The 18,410-nt window shown below is 46.3% G+C and overlaps 1 protein-coding gene across 6 annotated transcripts in view; it reads right to left on the bottom strand.

Annotated features, from left to right (window-relative positions):
- ascc3 (activating signal cointegrator 1 complex subunit 3) overlaps window positions 1-18,410 on the bottom strand; it is a 137,093-nt gene that overhangs the window by 108,237 nt on the left and 10,446 nt on the right. For 4 of the 6 annotated variants that reach the window (XM_086219317.1, XM_086219314.1, XM_086219315.1 and 1 more), the window contains exons 4-6: window positions 9,945-10,522; window positions 8,675-8,770; window positions 1,006-1,138 (exon numbers count right to left, since the gene is read on the bottom strand). In XM_086219317.1, the coding sequence (XP_086075443.1) occupies window positions 1,006-1,138; window positions 8,675-8,770; window positions 9,945-10,522 (807 nt within the window). Of the gene's footprint in view, window positions 1-1,005; window positions 1,139-8,674; window positions 8,771-9,944; window positions 10,523-18,410 lie in introns of those variants that run through there. The other 2 variants (XM_086219316.1, XM_086219318.1) reach the window with 2 other exon arrangements.

Below are 18,410 nucleotides of genomic sequence, written 5' to 3' on the forward strand. Positions count from 1 at the left end.
CTGGGAATGTGAGGAGGTTCACAAGGGCTGGTGAGAGATCCGTGTGTGTGTGTGTGTGTGTGTGTGTGTGTGTGTGTGTGTGTGTGTGTGTGTGAGAGTGTGCATGGGTACTAGTTTTATGTTTGAGATATGAAATTAGCAATTGTGTGCTGGTACATGTGTTGATTCTTGAAAATCAAATACGATAAAAACAAGGCTGAGGGACACCAATGAAAGCCACGGTGAGACGGGACACGTAAACTACCAGGTGCTGCCAGCAAACGCCCTCAGTGGCTGCTTAGAGGACACAGTGCACCACATCATCGCCTCTTAACTCCTTGAACCCATTTGCCAACAGCTGCTCAGTGATACATCCTGCAGTTGCTGAGCTGGATTTTTCAATTAATAAATCACACAAGTCAAACTCCTAGTTTCACTCTTTCCTAGCTCGGGTTTTCCTCTCCATCAGGTCCGTTCACCTGCTGCGTCTCTGAAAACAGCTGGCAGTGGGCGCAGCTGGACAGACTGACAGACAGCAATGCACCAAAACTGGATCTGGAGCTCCATGAGGGAGTTCTAGTGTCAGCTGATGAACCACCCCGGCTATTTATCCTGCCAGCGTCACCAAACATCGAGGTCTTTTCTCCTGAACACGCCCAACAATCAATAACGCCAAAAACAAGGGCACAGGACACAAAACATGAAAACAGCCACATCTCCCTCCCTAGTTTAACATGGTGCAATTTTCTGAAACCAATTTAGAATTTTTGCCTAAAATTTAATGTGGCATTTTGTCTTTGCCTTGATAAATTTCTGTCACTAAAAACAGGGAGTCTTCCTCAAAGTTTGATAGAATTAATTAAACTGTTTTATCAAATGAAGAGGATTTTCCTGGGATCATTTCACTTCCTGCTGAGTAACGCAAAATAAAAGGAGACAATGGCATCATGAAGATGTCCAAAATCTCAGGGTGACTGAAGGGGTTTGGTCTTCATGTCAAAGCAGAGGAACATCTGGATGTTTTACCATGGAGAGAAGCTGCGGTGGCGTCAAGAGGCTTGTCTGGTGGGATGGAGAGGAGGGAGTCCACGATGGCCGTCCTTCCCTGGAGGAGGGTGGAGATCATCTCCAGCCCTTCTGGGCCGAGCAGCTCGAACAGCTGCAGGCAGAGATGGGGAGGGAAGGGAATCAGTAGCTGCAGTCACAAGCGCTGGCGGGTACATAATATATAATATTTAATATATAATATATAATGGCTCAAGCAAGTGTGCACACACTTTAACACAAGTAGATGCGTCCTATGGTTCCCGACACCACCCAAACCTGCTGGTGGTGTCAAGGTTGAGCGCCTGGTAATTTTCCTCCGCCTGTTGCAGAATGTGCTCTGATGCTCGGCCTCCCAAACATCCCCACCTGGCACTCAGCAAGTGACAACATCACAACAGCAATCCTCCACACGGCAGCCGCAGCTGAAGCGCAGTGGAGGCGCGCCACACACACATCCATTATCATCACTGCGACAAAGACGTGGAAGCAATCAAGTTTGGGCTTCTTCTTCATTGGAAAACACTGGACCTGAAGGCAGAGGGTGAACCAGTCTCCTCTCCCTTCAGGGTTGTTTGTGGATGGAGGTACGGCTGCGCTCTCACGCTGTCCTCCCTTGGGAAGGCAATAGCGAACACAACAGGGAACTAAAACAACAGACACACTTTGATGTCAGGTCAGCCACCATCTTTGTTGGGGTTATCTTTGTTTCCCTCAGAAATCTCTTAGATCTCATCTCAACCTCTGCTGGTCTCTGCTGTATTGGAACTGAGTGAACTGAGTGTTGGACGTGGGTGTGTGGAGGCGCGTGGAGTAGAGTTTTCACCTGCTCAAAGGCATGGTTTTTTATGAGCTCTCATGAATTCTGTCCTTGGAGCAGACTGATTAGGTGTGGGCTCCAGCGGGACTGAGCACGAGAGTTTCTCCTTCAAATGGGTTCTTGCAGGGCACCAGCCAGCAGGCAGGCTCATCTCTACTGTGTGAACTGTGTAATAAATCCAAGCAGAAGTTGCAGGGATCAAATGTCCAGCTCCTTATCTGGGAAACTGTCTGAGATAGGAAGGAAAATTACTAGGCTGCAATCAGCCAAAGAACTTCTTGGTCGACTGAAGCCCTCAAATTTGGACTAAAAATCGACTCATTTTATACATGAAAACTCTACTGTGTCAACTACCAGCACAAACCTGCTGAGGAACATTGAGACAATTGTTTGTGTCAGGTTGTAAGAACTGAGCGACGCCATCGTTGGTCCTGACAGAGCCAGACTGAACACAGGAGCTCAGCATCGCCGCTGAGACACAAATAGACTTTACCTTAAAACTTTACTCTCAAACACAAAAGGCAAGTCCACGGTAAGAATTTTTACAATTAAAACAAAACAATTATTAGACTAAAACATTGAACTGTCAATTCTGATGTGTTCATGTACTCAAAACTGACAGGGCAACCTGAGGTGGACACGTGAGCTCACCGTTTCTAGGTGACACGCCGTGTTTGTAGTGGAGCTGTGACATGAAAACTGCTGTTGGCAAACTTTGCATTCGACTTTTTTCCCATAATCTGTTTTCATGAAATGCTGCCACGCTGCAGACGTCTTTGACGTGGGGGACGAGGACTGACTTGGAATGAAACCCTCAACACTAAATAGACATTCACCAAACCACCAGACGTGGGCCTTCTAGTCCTCTTCAGTCTGTCTGTCTCTAGCGGGTCGGGCGAGTCCAAAATAGCAAAACAAGGGGGTGTTCAAAGATAGATTGTTATCTGTGAAACAGGGGTGCTTTGAAAACACCCCCATTAGCACTTGGTACTTTCCTCCTGATGAAATTCACGCGGCAAAAAATCGACCAATCAGAATTTTGGTCGAGCCAGAACGCACCGACTAATAAATCGACCAGTCGACTGGGAGATTACAGCCCTAAAATCTACAGTAAATAACTGACAAAAACGTTGTTCATAATATCTTGTAAAATTGTTATAATTTGCTTTAAAAAAATTACATCTTATCAAAATAAAACAGTGGATTGATGAGTGAGTTACAACATTGTGCTTCCGCAGAGTAAAACTCGATCGGTCTTGTCACCACGTTGATGGTCACACCATCGAAGTGATGACTGAGCGCCCAGTCACTTGAGATGCCAGTGACCACCTGCAAAGCCCCAGCTTCCAAGATCTTGTTCATATTTTGATGCATGAGCGACATTTATAGGAGCAGTAGCTGCTCAGGTAACATTTACCTATAAATGACTTTTTTTTACTGTTTATTTTAACATTTTGGTATGAATAAATCTATATGTGTGCAAAACCCCACATAGAATCAAATCAAAGACTTTAATAGCATCTGTTGTCAAGCACGGATGCTCCTGGTGGTCACGGCTTTCTCCTGCTGCGCCGCTGGGCGAGCCGGAGCCGGCTGACTCGGGAGTTTACCTCTCAGCCAACACCAGCGCCTCCGGGAGGGGGAAACACTAACATCAACACATACAGAGTTTCTGTGTGGGGAGGTGATTGGGGGGATTGAGTCAAACAAACACTACACCCAAGCTGTTAGCCAGCAGAGGACGGCGGTCGTGGCTGTAAACACGGCGCTTTCCTCACGCAGCTCCCATGCGGGGGATGAACTCTGAATTCGTCGAGTGGCCACGCAGGAAATTAATGAGATGAACACACAAAATATACATTCTTAAGACAGCATACTTGTTGTACTAAAATAGTGATATGTGCTTCCAACCAATGATTCAAAAGCATAAGTACTTCCAAATAGCAGTGTTCATTCTCACATAAAGAACTTCCAGCTGCAGGCACGCAGAAACTGAGGAGAGCTCATCAGCAGATATGAGAGCTTTCATGGCACTGAGAGCACAGCCTTGACTTCACTCTACTGTGGCTTTGGAGTCACCCAGAGGAGGACATGTGGAGGCTGGCTGTCCACACACACACTCTCACACACATACACACACACACACACATATACACACACACTCTCACTCACACTGACTCTCTCACACACACACACACCCCTACACACACAAACACACACCCCTACACACACACCCCTACACACACACACACACCTACACATACACACACACCTACACACACACACCTACACACCTACACTCACACACACACCTACACTCACACACACACACTCACACACACACACACACACACACCTTCACACACACTCACTCTCACACAGACAAACACATATACACACACTCACTCACACTCTCTCACTCACACACACACTGACTCTCACACACACACACACACCCCTACACACACACACACACACACACACACACACACACACCTACACCTACACACCTACACACACACACCTACACTCACACACACCTACACACTCACACACACACACCTACACTCACACACACCTACACACTCACACACACACACCTACACTCACACACACCTACACACTCACACACACACACCTACACACACTCATACACACAGACAAACACATATATATACAAACAAATACACACTCACTCACACTCACATATACACACACACTCACTCACACTCACTCACACTCACATATACACACACACTCACTCACACTCACACACTCTCACTCACACACACACTGACTCTCTCACACACACACACACCCCTACACACACACACACACCTACACTCACATACACACACCTACACTCACACACACACTCACACACACTCACATACACACACCTACACTCACACACACACACCTTCACTCACACACACACACACCAACACTCACACACACACACCTTCACTCACACACACACACCAACACTCACACACACACACACCTTCACTCACACACACCCCTACACACACACACACACCTACACTCACACACACACACCTACACTCACACACACACACACACACACACACCTACACTCACTCACACACACACACTCACACACACACACACACCTACACTCACACACACACACCTACACTCACACACCTACACTCACTCACACACACCTACACTCACACACACACACCTACACTCACACACACACACACTCACACACACACACACACTCACACACACACACACACCTACACTCACACACACACACCTACACTCACACACACACACACACACACACCTACACTCACTCACTCACACACACACACACACTCACACACACCTACACTCACACACACACACCTACACTCACACACCTACACTCACACACACACACCTACACTCACACACACACACACCTACACTCACTCACACACACACACACACACACACACACACACACACACACACACACAAACAACACAGCGGGGCATTTTACATCTGAAGATGTCAGTGGGAGTGTTGGCTTCCAAATGTCAACTACGTGAGAAACACTGGAACAGAAGTGCAGCCGTCTGAAGTTATAAAATCCTGCTCTGGTGGTGAAGCAGGTGGAGGAGAGCAGAACCACTGCTGTATGGGCAGAACAAAAGCTGTGCAGGATACTGAGTGAAAGTGGAGAATGAAGCACGGGGACAAATGACGGAGCACTCAAGAGTAAACGTTTCAGACGAGGAATAACCACTGGAGGTTTCAACAGGTGGAACCACAACGGACGCGGCTGACATCACCTGGTCAAGACCTGATTGATAGTTTCTGTTTGTTTGTGTCTCCGGACAGAAGGCGGATGAAAGCATGAGCTGCAGCATTCTGTTAGCTTGGAGGGACACCTCAGGCTACCTACACATGGGCGTCTTGCATTCACAATGACATTTTCCCTCCTGCATCACTTCTTTGCAACTCCAGAAGCCAGGAAGAGCCAGCCACGTACATTTAGCTTGAGGCTAATAGCGACCTGTAGCCACCAACTATGAACAGCAGTCAAACGGTCCGTCCATTTACAAGTCAAAGTCAGTTTCAAATACATCGTCAAGTACGGTACGATCGACAATCCACATACACAGTAAACATGAGGCCGACTAAAAGCTTAGCTTTTACACCTTGGGGTGTAATTGCCTATGAATGCAAAGAAAAGTTAGCAACTGACATCCGTTTCCAAGGGGATTTCAATGAGGAACTGATGTCAAATTCAACTGAACAACACAGTTTTGATCACATGATTTAAACTCAGACTGAAAACCTTCAACCAGTCAGCTCTGGCCAGATGTGGCTGTGGCCGCTGCACTGGCCTCTGGGAGGTGGAGAAAAGAGCTTTCAAAATAACTGAGGGAAAGTCTCCCCATCTGACATCTTGAGAGCGGAAGAGTTTGATGTTTCACTGTCGTTTGCTGTTGTGTTTTATGTGTAAGCCACTTCATCGTGCTGCCGTAGTTACAGCCAGCACATCAGAACTGAAACTACTGCCCTGCTCCAGCTGAGCTCTGTTGGGGCCTGGTGGACACGACTAATACAGTGGTAAGATTTTGTACCTCTCAACATGGTCCAACTAACCAGCTGACCAGTGCCCTGGCACTCCGGTCCACCTTTGTGCATGACACCAAAATGTGAACAGGCTATCAGAACGTCCCAGCCAGACGCGTGCTGGTGGACCTGCTGTCTCTCGACCTCTCCTCCCCTGTAAGCGTTGTATTTCTAAAGGGTCTTGTTACTTCTCGCGAAGGTCAAAGCCAAGCAGAAGCTGGAACTGTCTATAAAGAACTGGAGATAAAGGCCAGCGATGACTTGTCCTCACACCCAGACAAGAATGGATCCAGCATGGATGAGACCCGAAAGGCCTGCTGAAGGTCAGGCTTTTAGAATCGATAAAACCAACCATCAGGACAGGTCCAAGTCAGCGCCACACAAACACCACCTTCAGGTTCTAAATCGTCTCCAGGGGTCCACATTAATGAGCCATATACCATATACAGAATATAGTATCATATTGCTCGACTTCCTGTTGCATCTTTTCAGAATAATATCTTAAAAGCCAGCTCTGACAAAATATGACCACAATAAAGCATTCCTGCTTTTATCTGAAAAGCAAAACTACCAGAAGTTACTGGGTGGAAAACTATCCTCTTCCAGAACCCCCTGACCAAGGTGGTCCAGTGACAGAATAAAATCTGAGGGGGGAAAAATATTTATTTTTTTTTTTAAAAATCAACATTTGGCAACTACAGGATGAAGACAAAGCAAGTAAAAAGTGCAAAAGAATCAACACCAAAATTAAAGTCCAAATAGTGAAAGGAAGAGCTTCTTCCCTTTTCTGACGAACAAACGATGAGGAGAAGGCCATGCGAGTAAAAAGATACGACAGGTGCCAGGAAAAAGAAGGAGATTTATGGTGAAAAGAAAAAGGAGCTCATGAACCCACTGTCTCCATTTCTATCGTCACTCGGTCATGACTCCTGAATGGAAGGAGGAGGCAGAATGATGGAGACTCTTTTGGAGAACGGCAGCGCACAGCACCTCTCTGCCACCACCTGGGTTGCACCCACTTAAAGGACAACCCTGGTGTTTTCTGCCTTGGCCCTACACTCTTGACGTTGGGGTCCAGACGCTGACAGAGACCAAAATTATTTGAGTCGGTCCAGTATTGAGCTGGATACCTTAAAAGACTTCTAGTTGGCAAAAAGGGCAGTCGTCCAAGTCTGTCCACTAAAAGTGCGTTTTTGCAATCGAAATAATCAGATTGGTAATATTAGTGCTGCAAAGAAGAGTCGCAAACTGTAGTAGCTGATTTACTCAGTTAGTATTACTACGAATAACTTCACATGTACTGAAGAACAAGAAAGCTTACCTGAAAAGGTTTCACATGGCTTGCGAATACAAAAGTGATGTTAAACAGACGAGAGCTTGAAGAATAAGATGTTTGTTATGTCCCTCTCCTAATTCCAGGTAGGCTTCCTGTGAGCGCTGCTCGCTCTTACAGACACCCTGACGACATTCACACAGTTCGGCTGACAGCACAGCAGCGGCGCAGCTTGTCCTATGGCGTGCATCAGGTGATTCGCATCACACCAACAAGACAATTTCACACTGCAGGCTGTCAACAGGAAGATGAGATGAAACAACATGGATGAGCTGCCGGGAGCCTTGCTAGTTGTCTATGATGTCGTCGTTTAATTTGGGATGTTTTCTTAATCTCCACAACCGGTCTCACCTCATCAGTTATTTAGAGATGGTGGCAGCAAGCTAACAGAAGGAGCTGCAACAGAAGCAGAGAAGAAGAGCAGCCACGGGAGCCGCCATGTACAAAACTTTGTTTCTTAATTTGTCAGGCACTGCTGGAAAAAAAGACGATAAGTGAAGCTGAGGTCGGCTGTTTTAGCAAAAGCTGTTCTGATGTGCTGCCAATGGAGCAGTTGGGGTTCAGGCCTTGCTCAAGGCGCCTCGGTGGTGGTACGGTCCTCCAGTCACCCGCTTCTTTCTCTAAGCTTCATCATACCTTGATTAAAGCACAACAGCAACATCCTTGAGGAAGCAGTTTGCAGAGCAGGGGGAGGGGGGCAACACAGAGAAAACCAATATTACACACTGAGAGAGCCGGACACCCCCGTCGTGAATTTACCTTCAAAATAAAACCAGTAAAGCTTCCCTGCCATCGTTTAGTCAGAGCTGACTTCTGTTTGTTGACAGTGAGTGTGGACTCTGTGCTCGACACCCTTCAGACCCCAGTGACTCACCGCTACAGTGAGCTTGCTGCTTACATACCTGCTGCATAAACACAAAGGCTGGTGGGTGTGCGGCGGGTAGAGCACTGCACTGGTGGCTCAGAGCTGATCTCGTCCCAGCAGCCAACATCTGGACCTACGTCAGTTGTGTATGTGTTACAGTTCAGAGGAGTGACACTGAGAGCGTAGCAGAGGGTAAGGGTCTCTGTGACCTCCCTTCCTTTTCTCTTCCTCCATAAACCTGCTCTGCGTCAGTTCAGAGGACGACAGCTAACTTCGACAGTAATTCCTGAAAACAGTACCACAAATTCCCAGAAGATGCGTGCATCCTCAGCAACAGAGGACCAAGAATGAATGTTCTCATCCATCAGTCAGTTTACCATCAAAATGATGGCTAAACTGCGAAGCTTGAGATAAAAACGCTGCAAAATGAGTCTTTCAATGACTGAAATGCGGTATCATGTTTGAGTCACACGTCCTTGAAGGGGAGAAACGCCTTGAATCAAACAGTTGCATGGTCTTCACGCCTGCCTGGCGAAGTCACAGCTTTATAGCTCCTTCCCTCTGGACGGAGGTTTTTAGTCCCCAAATGTAAAACTTAATGTTACAGAAACAACTTTGTTCCTGCTGCCGCTATCGAAATGAACAACCTCAAGCAATAATTTGCAAATTATTTTTTATATATATAGTACAGGCATTATTTATTCATCTATCTACTCCTTCAGGTTTTTAAATTTGCTATTTAACGAGGTTCCAGGCAGAGGTTGTTGAATGGCTCTGTTGTTGGGGGAGCCTTGGGGAGTTTCTGCACTCTGATTCATGTCTTGTTCTATGTTTTCATGTTTGGTATGTAACTGTAGGTATGTATGGATGTCATCCCACGGCAAAACAAATCCATTTGCAGGCATAAATAAAGTTAGCATGAACCTCGTATGAACAGTTTACTAAAAGCTCTGTAATGATGTCTGATAAGCTGACAAAGCGGTGGCTCATCTAAACCGCGTTGATGCTCTCCCACTGCAATAACCTTTACAAGCGTGAGCCGGCACTCGTCGAGGTTTCATTCAACAGGACAAACCTCTGACGATTCACACTAAGGTTTAAATAAATTCTGTTTCAAACACAATGACAACGTTCTCGGGAGTCATTTGGTACAAGGTTTACATCAAGGAAGTTAAGTTGGGTCAGTGTGTTTTTCTGTTGTCGAATACCACAGCAAAGTCTGTAGGGGTATTCAAACTCTGGTACTGGTCCATTTTAGAGACGTGACATACGCTACAGATAGGACTTAGCTTCCCAGTCACACAAACCTCATTCTGCAGCTCATCATTGCTCTTGTAGGAAGCCAGCATCTCAAACAGGGAGGTGCACAGCTCCTCTGGGCTGGATGAGATCATGTTCCCACCATTCAGGTACTTCTCCACCTCTGTTCTTAGAATGGTTCCATCCACAGAGCTGAGAGATCTTCCTGATGTGGACAGCTCCTCCTCGCCAGCAACTTTCCTTCCACTCTGTTGGTTGTTGAGAAAGTTGAGGAAATCCAGGCTCACATTCTCCTCATGGGTCCTGGAGCAGGGCAGGTCTTCCAGTGGATCCAGTGGGTAGCACTCATACGAGAAAGCGATGTTACGCCCAAAAGTGGACCCTCGTTGGGGGTTTTGACGGGAGCTCTGGGCCTGGATAAAGTCCTCCACTCGGGATTCCCCCAGTGAAGCTACCAGCCGTGCCACACAAGTACAGGCAGCTTCAGCTGCAGATGAAGGAAACGGGCCAAACATCTGCCGAATGGCCCGGGTCTCTTCTGTGCCCACATGGTCCTTGTTGTGGAAGGTCTCAAACAAAAAAACTGCAGCATGTTCGATGGCTTCCTGACCATGTTCAGTCCCCACTGCAAAAGAGACAGATGAACATTAGGACTTTTGTAAGTGTGGTGGAACCTATTCAGCCAGTAATGTGGGTAAACCCCGCCATGGGCCTCCCTCTCAGCTGGCTCTCAAGCTCATCATCCTGCTATCATGAAGGGTACGTGGTCAGATCCTACACAAACAAGCTACACACAGAGTTGAGGACAACCGAGAGCAAAGACATCAGCAGGCAGCAGTCCGTCACAGTGCCACCTCCTGGCAACAGGAAGTAAGCCATCATAATTAACAGGAGTCCATCCACACAAAAATGACATTGTGTTGTCTTCACAAAGACAGCAACATCCTGCAGTGCACAGTTACGTGTTCTCTAGCTCCACGCACAGGAAATGACGTCAGTGGAATGTACTGGACGTACTGGCCTGCTCCTTCATGCAAAATATACACTATCAAGGTTCAAAATGTCACAATGACACACGCGTGACGTGTCACATCAGTTGAGCAGTTATGTCTGCTACAGGCAGCTGAAGGTTCTGAGGAGTTTTCCTGAGGAGACCACTTTGATAACAGTGATGAAGCTACAGCACAATGGTTTTGGCTCCAGGCACCTCAGGCTAAGTCAGCTGATAGGGCTGTTAATGCTAGCTCTTCAGCTAACCAAGTTATTGGTCCAAGAGCACAGTTGCAGCTATCAGACCATCAGGAAACGTGAAACACCTTGGCTGGACTCCCTGTCAGCAAGACTTGGTGGCTGTACTCAGTCCCGGTTTAGCAGCTAGCAGCAGTTAGCGCTCACTCCAGGTCTGGTAGGTCTAAAGACCTCAGGAGACACGGCAAACAACAGAGGGAAAGATTTTCTCCAAACAATGAAAATGATGAGTGATCCATTTTCATTCGGAATACAACAATTATTTTTTACAAAACTGGTGTTGGCAAACTTTGCATTCGACTTTTTTCCCATAATCTGTTTTCATGAAATGCTGCCACGCTGCAGACGTCTTTGACGTGGGGGACGAGGACTGACTTGGAATGAAACCCTCAACACTAAATAGACATTCATCAAACCACCAGACGTGGGCCTTCTAGTCCTCTTCAGTCTGTCTGTCTCTAGCGGGTCGGGAGAGTCCAAAATAGTAAAAGATAGATTGTTATCTGAGAAACAGGGGTGCTTTGAAAACACCCGCATCAGCACTTGGTACTTTCCTCCTGATGAAATTAACGTGGCAAAAAATCGACCAATCAGAATTTTGGTCGAGCCAGAACGCACCGACTAATAAATCGACCAGTCGACTGGGAGATTACAGCCCTAGAAGAAACCAAAACAATGTTGATGTAAAATTCGATCATTTTTGGCACATATTGCAGAACAGGTGAGCCTTGTGACCAAGGATCTGAACTCGGTCAAAAAGCCATTTTTTAATCCAAGCTTGAATTTAAGCAGAACATTTAGTTCCCCCCTGCTGTTTCTCCAGCATTGCCACAGATATCGTCAGTTGCCCTGCATGTGCAGAATCCTGGATTCACACAGGGTTGATTTCTCCACTTTGAAGCCTAATGGCAGCTTAGTGTTTACTGCTCTGCTGCCTGGTGTAGCCCCTGATACAACGTATGAATTTTTAAACACTCTTTTTGTTGTTTAAAAGTGCATGTAGTTTCTCTCCCTTTTACTATCCTGATCATGTTCACTGCTAGCCTACCACATAGTTCTCTTATTCAATTAAACATTTATACTTAATAAAAATTCACTTTGGGAGCATTTAAAACTACAAGCGGATAAACAAAGGTTTCTCCTGCATCACTCTCTATCCTGCACCTGCTGACTTGTTTACTCGGATGCACATGTGCTCGTTTGGACTGGACCAAATGGTTCCACCCTTCTGCCAGCAAGCTTGTCTGATAGAAAACCTTGGAGGCTAATTTCTAGCAAAACCAAAGGATGAGCTGTTTAAAGTCCATAAACTGCATTTAAATAATATTTCAAACAATTCATGCAGATGTGCACAAAAAGGAATACAGAGTGACATTCCAATTAGAAGAAGGAATGTCACAGAGGTAGGAGAACAGAGTGGAGAAGGTTGGAGAGGCAGAGGAAAGAGAAAACAGATGAAAAGAATTTTAACCAATTAAATTTTTCTAAAAGCATCGGACTTGTTATTGCAAGTAAGAGAGGAGAATGGCTGCTTTCATCATCCCCACGTCCTCAGAGTGTGCTTAACAGCAGTGTTTTATTAGGATCCAGTCACACTTTGTGAGGGCAGGTTCAACACTTAAAGCGTTGGCGAGCATGAAAATAAATACTGTTCCTCTTGACTGTTGAATGAGAAGGGAAATAATACATCAGCGTGAGTAGAAAAAACAACATGAAATTTCGTGCAGTCTTTCACAGGAGTTGCATGGTGGGAGGAGAGCAAACACAGCCTCAGTCCGGGGAGTCGTACGTTTCCATTTGGAGGGAATTTTCAATGAGACTGATTCTCTTGTTGAAAGAAGAGAGTTCACCCTTCTGTTCACACACAGCGTCCAAGGACAAGAGGTTTAAAACCTGCGGCAGGCAGTTCCAGTGTGAACAGGTCAACCAGGTCAGAGCATTAAATGTGCAAGTAGACCTGCAGCTGTGGACCCTGTTAGTAATCAGTAATCTATCGATCATCCTGGCTATTAATCAGGTAATCAGATGAGAGGTGCTGCAAATTCTGAAACTTCTTCGATTATATGACTTTGCTTCATTTAAGAGCGACGGTACTCTACAGACGAGGAAACAACACAAGTCTCTTCCATGGACAAGAATGAACTGCTAAAGTAAAAGTACTCAGAAAAGTACCTTTACTTGGACTGTTTTTACTTTACTTGTTACTGAAGTACTAACAGGGTCCTACATGGGATCGGTTCACCAACACACCACCTTCTTCTCCTCTCATGAGTTTGTGCGTCTGTGTTTAGGAACCGAAGCACCGATAAGAGAGCCACTAAAGTACAACAAAGCAATAACAATGATGACTTTTCAAAAAGAGGGAACAGTTACATGAAAGATGTTTCATAGTCATGAGGTATTTCTACGTTGTGGTATTCATGCTCTACTTCCGTCAAGGACCTGAGTTCTTTTTCCATGCCAACAGGTCTGGGATCAGTGCTCCAGTGACTCTGGCTCAGTAAATTGTCTTTTATCATGGCGGCCTGCCTCAGTGAGACACGGCCCCGCACCAGTTTCTAGTCCTGGAGATGCGCTCCTTCCTCCGTCCTCTAGGAGGAAACTCTTCATTTGCTCAAGTCTCGTGAGATTTGTGTCGTTGTTTCTACCACAGTAATCAAACTCTCCATTCTCAAGGAAGGATCCAACGAGGCAACTGGACTCAACCTCCAGGTGCCTCGTTGGATCCTTCCTTGAGAATTACGATGACCTGGATGACTGAGAATATTCCCAAATACAAACTCTCCATCTTGGGGGTCCCGGGTTCCCTTCTAGACACGACGCTCTCTGTCTCTGCCCACTCATGACAGACAGCAGGATGCTACACTGCAGGGTTTCACACACACGCTTGATGTGGGCGGACACTCAGGTTTAGACATTTTGATTTTTTTCATCAGTCTGAGAGGACGACGGCGTTGGCGATTGATGAGCGATCAGTCGGCCCTCCTCTCCTCCTCACCTGTCGCTGCTCTGAGGAGGTCTGACAGAGACCCAGACTCTCCTGTTTGACGTAAAGACCTCCTCACGTAGCCGTTTACTCTTATAAGAACACCTGGGTGGTGTCGATGATGTCGTTCACCACCACGGTCGTTTCCTGAGTTTTAATACACTCCGTCATTAACAACAAGTTAACAACAAAGATAAAGTAGACTATAAACCCTCCTGCTGGTGTGTGTGTGTGTGTGTGTGTGTGTGTGTGTGTGGAGGAACTGCATTGACACAGGGAGGCTGCCGCCATGTGATCATAAATTATATCAAAACTTAAGCTCATCAATGCTCTGGTCTTAAATAATTCAGCTGATTGATACGGAATTCAGCTCCCACCCTGACGTGTAAAACGAAGTACGGTTCAGATTTAAACGAGTTTGCCTCGAGGAATTTTAGTAATGGAATGGCCGGAGTGACTGGAGGACTCGTTGCAGCCCCGTGTACGAGGTACCTGTGTGCTGCGCAGGTTCAGCTTGTCCTGCAAGCTGCCACTTGAACCTGAACCTCTGTATTGACTTCAAAAGCTCTGATTAACATAATTGGAACATTTCTCTTGAAATACTCTGTCAATTAAATCAAATAAAAATTGTCTAAAACATAAATATTGATCATGCATAAGAGCTCATTTCAGTTGTCCTCAGTTGGCCACCGTGGCCCACGACAGCAAGACGACACTGAACCAACACACAAGAATCTCCATTTGCGTGACAGAACCAGACAGGGCAGCACAAACGTATTGGAAATTCATCTAAAGCTGAAATGATGAACAGTTCAATCTGTAATAATGTTGATCATCAATTCAAGGTAATGGCAAATTCCCTATAAAATGATTTTCAGTTCAATGTGATTGTTATGCATCTGCGTTTGGCAATGCACAGAATGGACACTTGGCTAAAATACAGAGCCAAAATAAAGGGTTGTAATTGCGGTTGACGTGTATTTGAGGGCAGGACGCCCTCCTACGTATAACTTGGACATGCTTTGCCAAGTCAGACGTGTTGAGTCCTTCGTGCTGTGTACGTTAAATTATCTTTAACACTCTGTGGTGTTGGCGGGCAAAACCCGGCTGTCATCACAAAATAATGCCATATTCCATTTTGTGTGTCTGCTTTGTAGACAAGCTGTCAACTGTCAGCAGGAACACTTGTATTGGTAGGAAGAAATGCACACATTCACACACACACACACACACACGCTCATGCACATGTACACACATACACAAACACACACTCATGCACAGACACACACACGCACGCTCATGCACACGCATACACACGCATACACAAACACACACTCATGCACACGAATAAACAAACACACACTCATGCCGGACACAAACACGCACGCTCATGCACACGCATACACAAACACACATTCATGCACAGACACACACACACACGCTCATGCACACGCATACACACACGCTCATGCACATGTACACACATACACAAACACACACTCATGCACAGACACACACGCACGCTCATGCACACGCATACACAAACACACACTCATGCACATGAATACACAAACACACACTCATGCACAGACACACACACGCACGCTCATGCACACGCATACACAAATGCTCACACACATGTATACACACACACTCATGCACAAACACACACGCACGCTAATGCACTCATATACAAATGCCCATGCACATGCACACACACACTCATGCACACGCATACACACACGCTCATGCACATGTACACACATACACACACAGGCACACATACACAAATACACAAGCACACATACATACACATGCACAAACACACACTCATGCACACACATACACAAGTGCTCATGCACATGTACACACAAACACACTCATGCACATGTACGCGCACGCACGCACGCACACACACACACGCACACACACACACACACACACGGGTCTGTTCAGCTCAAGCAGGGCCTGAGCACCAAAGCTCACCATGGTGGATCAAAGTGCTGCCAGGGTTACCAACTCAACCCTGCTCAGTTCAGTCACATGGTTACCAACTCAACCCTGCTCAGTTCAGTCACATGGTTACCAGCTCCTACGCGCTGCCTCGTTGAACAGAGGACAGGTGTGTGTCCTCTGTTCAAAATGTTGACCTTGGCATTCAGGATACAGAAAGTAGCCCAGTGGCGCTGTGACTGAGTCGGTCGAGCCTCTGTCTTCCCAGGTTATTTCACATCAGTCGTGTCACCAGTCGTCTTTTCATGCTCTAGGCTGAACGACAAAGTTCCCAGGCAAAGAGGGAAAGTTGTGGTATTTGTATCAGATGGCTGGATTAATGCTCAGGGAGTTTGAGTCGAGGCTGGTGGGTCTCCTTGAAAAGGCTCAAATATGCATCCATTTTCTGTACCTGTTGCTTCAAGGAGCTCACTTCAGACCTCCGTCCCTGCCAGTGTTTTCCTTCTCATGCAGTAGGAGCAGAACCGGTGAACCAGCTGGCTGTCTGCCAGGCTTACACTGGCCTTTATCAATTACCCCCGCAGTCTTTGTCCTTGCAGAGTCCTTTTGCACAGTCTGTTGTGAACAACTACTCTTGCTTTTGTCGTCTATCTTAAATTTGTAATCAATTTTATGTTGGGAAAGTACGTCTGAGCTCTAGTCAGCCACGACACAGGAAATGGAGTGTACGAAGTCAAAGGTCCAGGCTAAAACCAATGAGCTAGAGGCTTCTGTGGCCTTGCAGCGTGCAGTCTGAATGGAACCGGAGCATCAATGACATGTTTAGCAGAGCCAGATCTCAGTTTTAGTCCAAAGCGAAGAGGAAATATAATACTCTGATTTTAACATGGAAGTACTTTGCAGTACCAGGAAGACAAACATGCTGATTTCACTTGGTGGTAAACTGAAGCCAGCTCCACAGGAACTGTGACCTCGGTCTGCATGTGTAAACGGACCTTTAATCAACAGCTGTTAATTAACTGGTTTACCAGCCCCTTGCAGTTGAGGCTGTGGCTAACTAACTGATTGGCTTCATCACTTATTTATTCAATGACTTGTACAGGGTTCACAGCGTAAGATTCAACACGACCGAGCTCTTGAGGCGACATGCAGTGAACTTTGTGTCCAGTCAGGTTTTACGCCACAGGGAAACGCGCCATGAGCGGTGTTTATACCCACGTATGACTGACATCCTAGAGGACTTGGAATTCAACTTGCCAAATCAAAAGAAGTAAAACCAAACCTCAAAAATACATTTCTGATGAGGAACTATATGTTTTAGATTGTATCATTTTTTAATTGCTTAATTCCATAATGTAATTAAACAAATTAAATCCAACCCACTAAAACGACTACAAACGAAATCAATGATTTAATGGCGTGTGGATGAGTAACGCTTGTGTAGCTTACTGATGAAATCTGCTTGAGCCAAATCTTCCATGGTAGTTGGAGTAGCAGTAATGCTGTCTATTGGTACTACAGAGGTACTACAGTATTCCAACTTTAAAAATCGTACCCCGTTGTATTGTTTGTGTGTGTGTGTGTGTGTGAGCATGCCTGTGTGTGAGCATGTGTATGTGTGAGCATGTGTGTGAGCATGCCTGTGTGTGTGAGCATGCCTGTGTGTGTGAGCGTGCGTGAGCATGCCTGTGTGTGTGAGCGTGTATGAGCATGTGTGTGTGTGAGCATGCCTGTGTGTGTGAGCATGTGTGTGTGTGTGTGAGCATGCCTGTGTGTGTGAGCGTGTATGAGCATGTGTGTGTGTGAGCATGCCTGTGTGTGTGAGCATGTGTGTGTGTGTGTGAGCATGCCTGTGTGTGTGAGCATGTGTGTGTGTGTGTGAGCATGCCTGTGTGTGTGAGCATGTGTGTGTGTGTGTGAGCATGTGTGTGTGTGTGTGAGCATGTGTGTGTGTGTGTGTGAGCATGCCTGTGTGTGTGAGCATGTGTGTGTGTGTGTGAGCATGCCTGTGTGTGTGAGCATGTGTGTGTGTGTGTGAGCATGCCTGTGTGTGTGAGCATGTGTGTGTGTGTGTGAGCATGTGTGTGTGTGTGTGAGCATGTGTGTGTGTGTGTGTGAGCATGCCTGTGTGTGTGAGCATGTGTGTGTGTGTGTGAGCATGCCTGTGTGTGTGAGCGAGAGAGGGAGGGAGGGAGGTGAAGCCTGATCATATTTGGAGTTTGCACAGACTTTCTGTGCCGTGCTGTGGTGCAAACATGGTTTCTTCCGATGCGAGATCACACGCTCCCTGGAGATGGTGTTGCTCTGCATCACATAGGGAGACACA

The sequence above is a fragment of the Aulostomus chinensis genome, chromosome 11 (assembly GCF_037954235.1).
Source record: "Aulostomus chinensis isolate RoL2024-O1b breed Wild chromosome 11, RoL_Achi_v1.0, whole genome shotgun sequence".
Classification (NCBI taxonomy): Eukaryota; Metazoa; Chordata; class Actinopteri; order Syngnathiformes; family Aulostomidae; genus Aulostomus; species Aulostomus chinensis.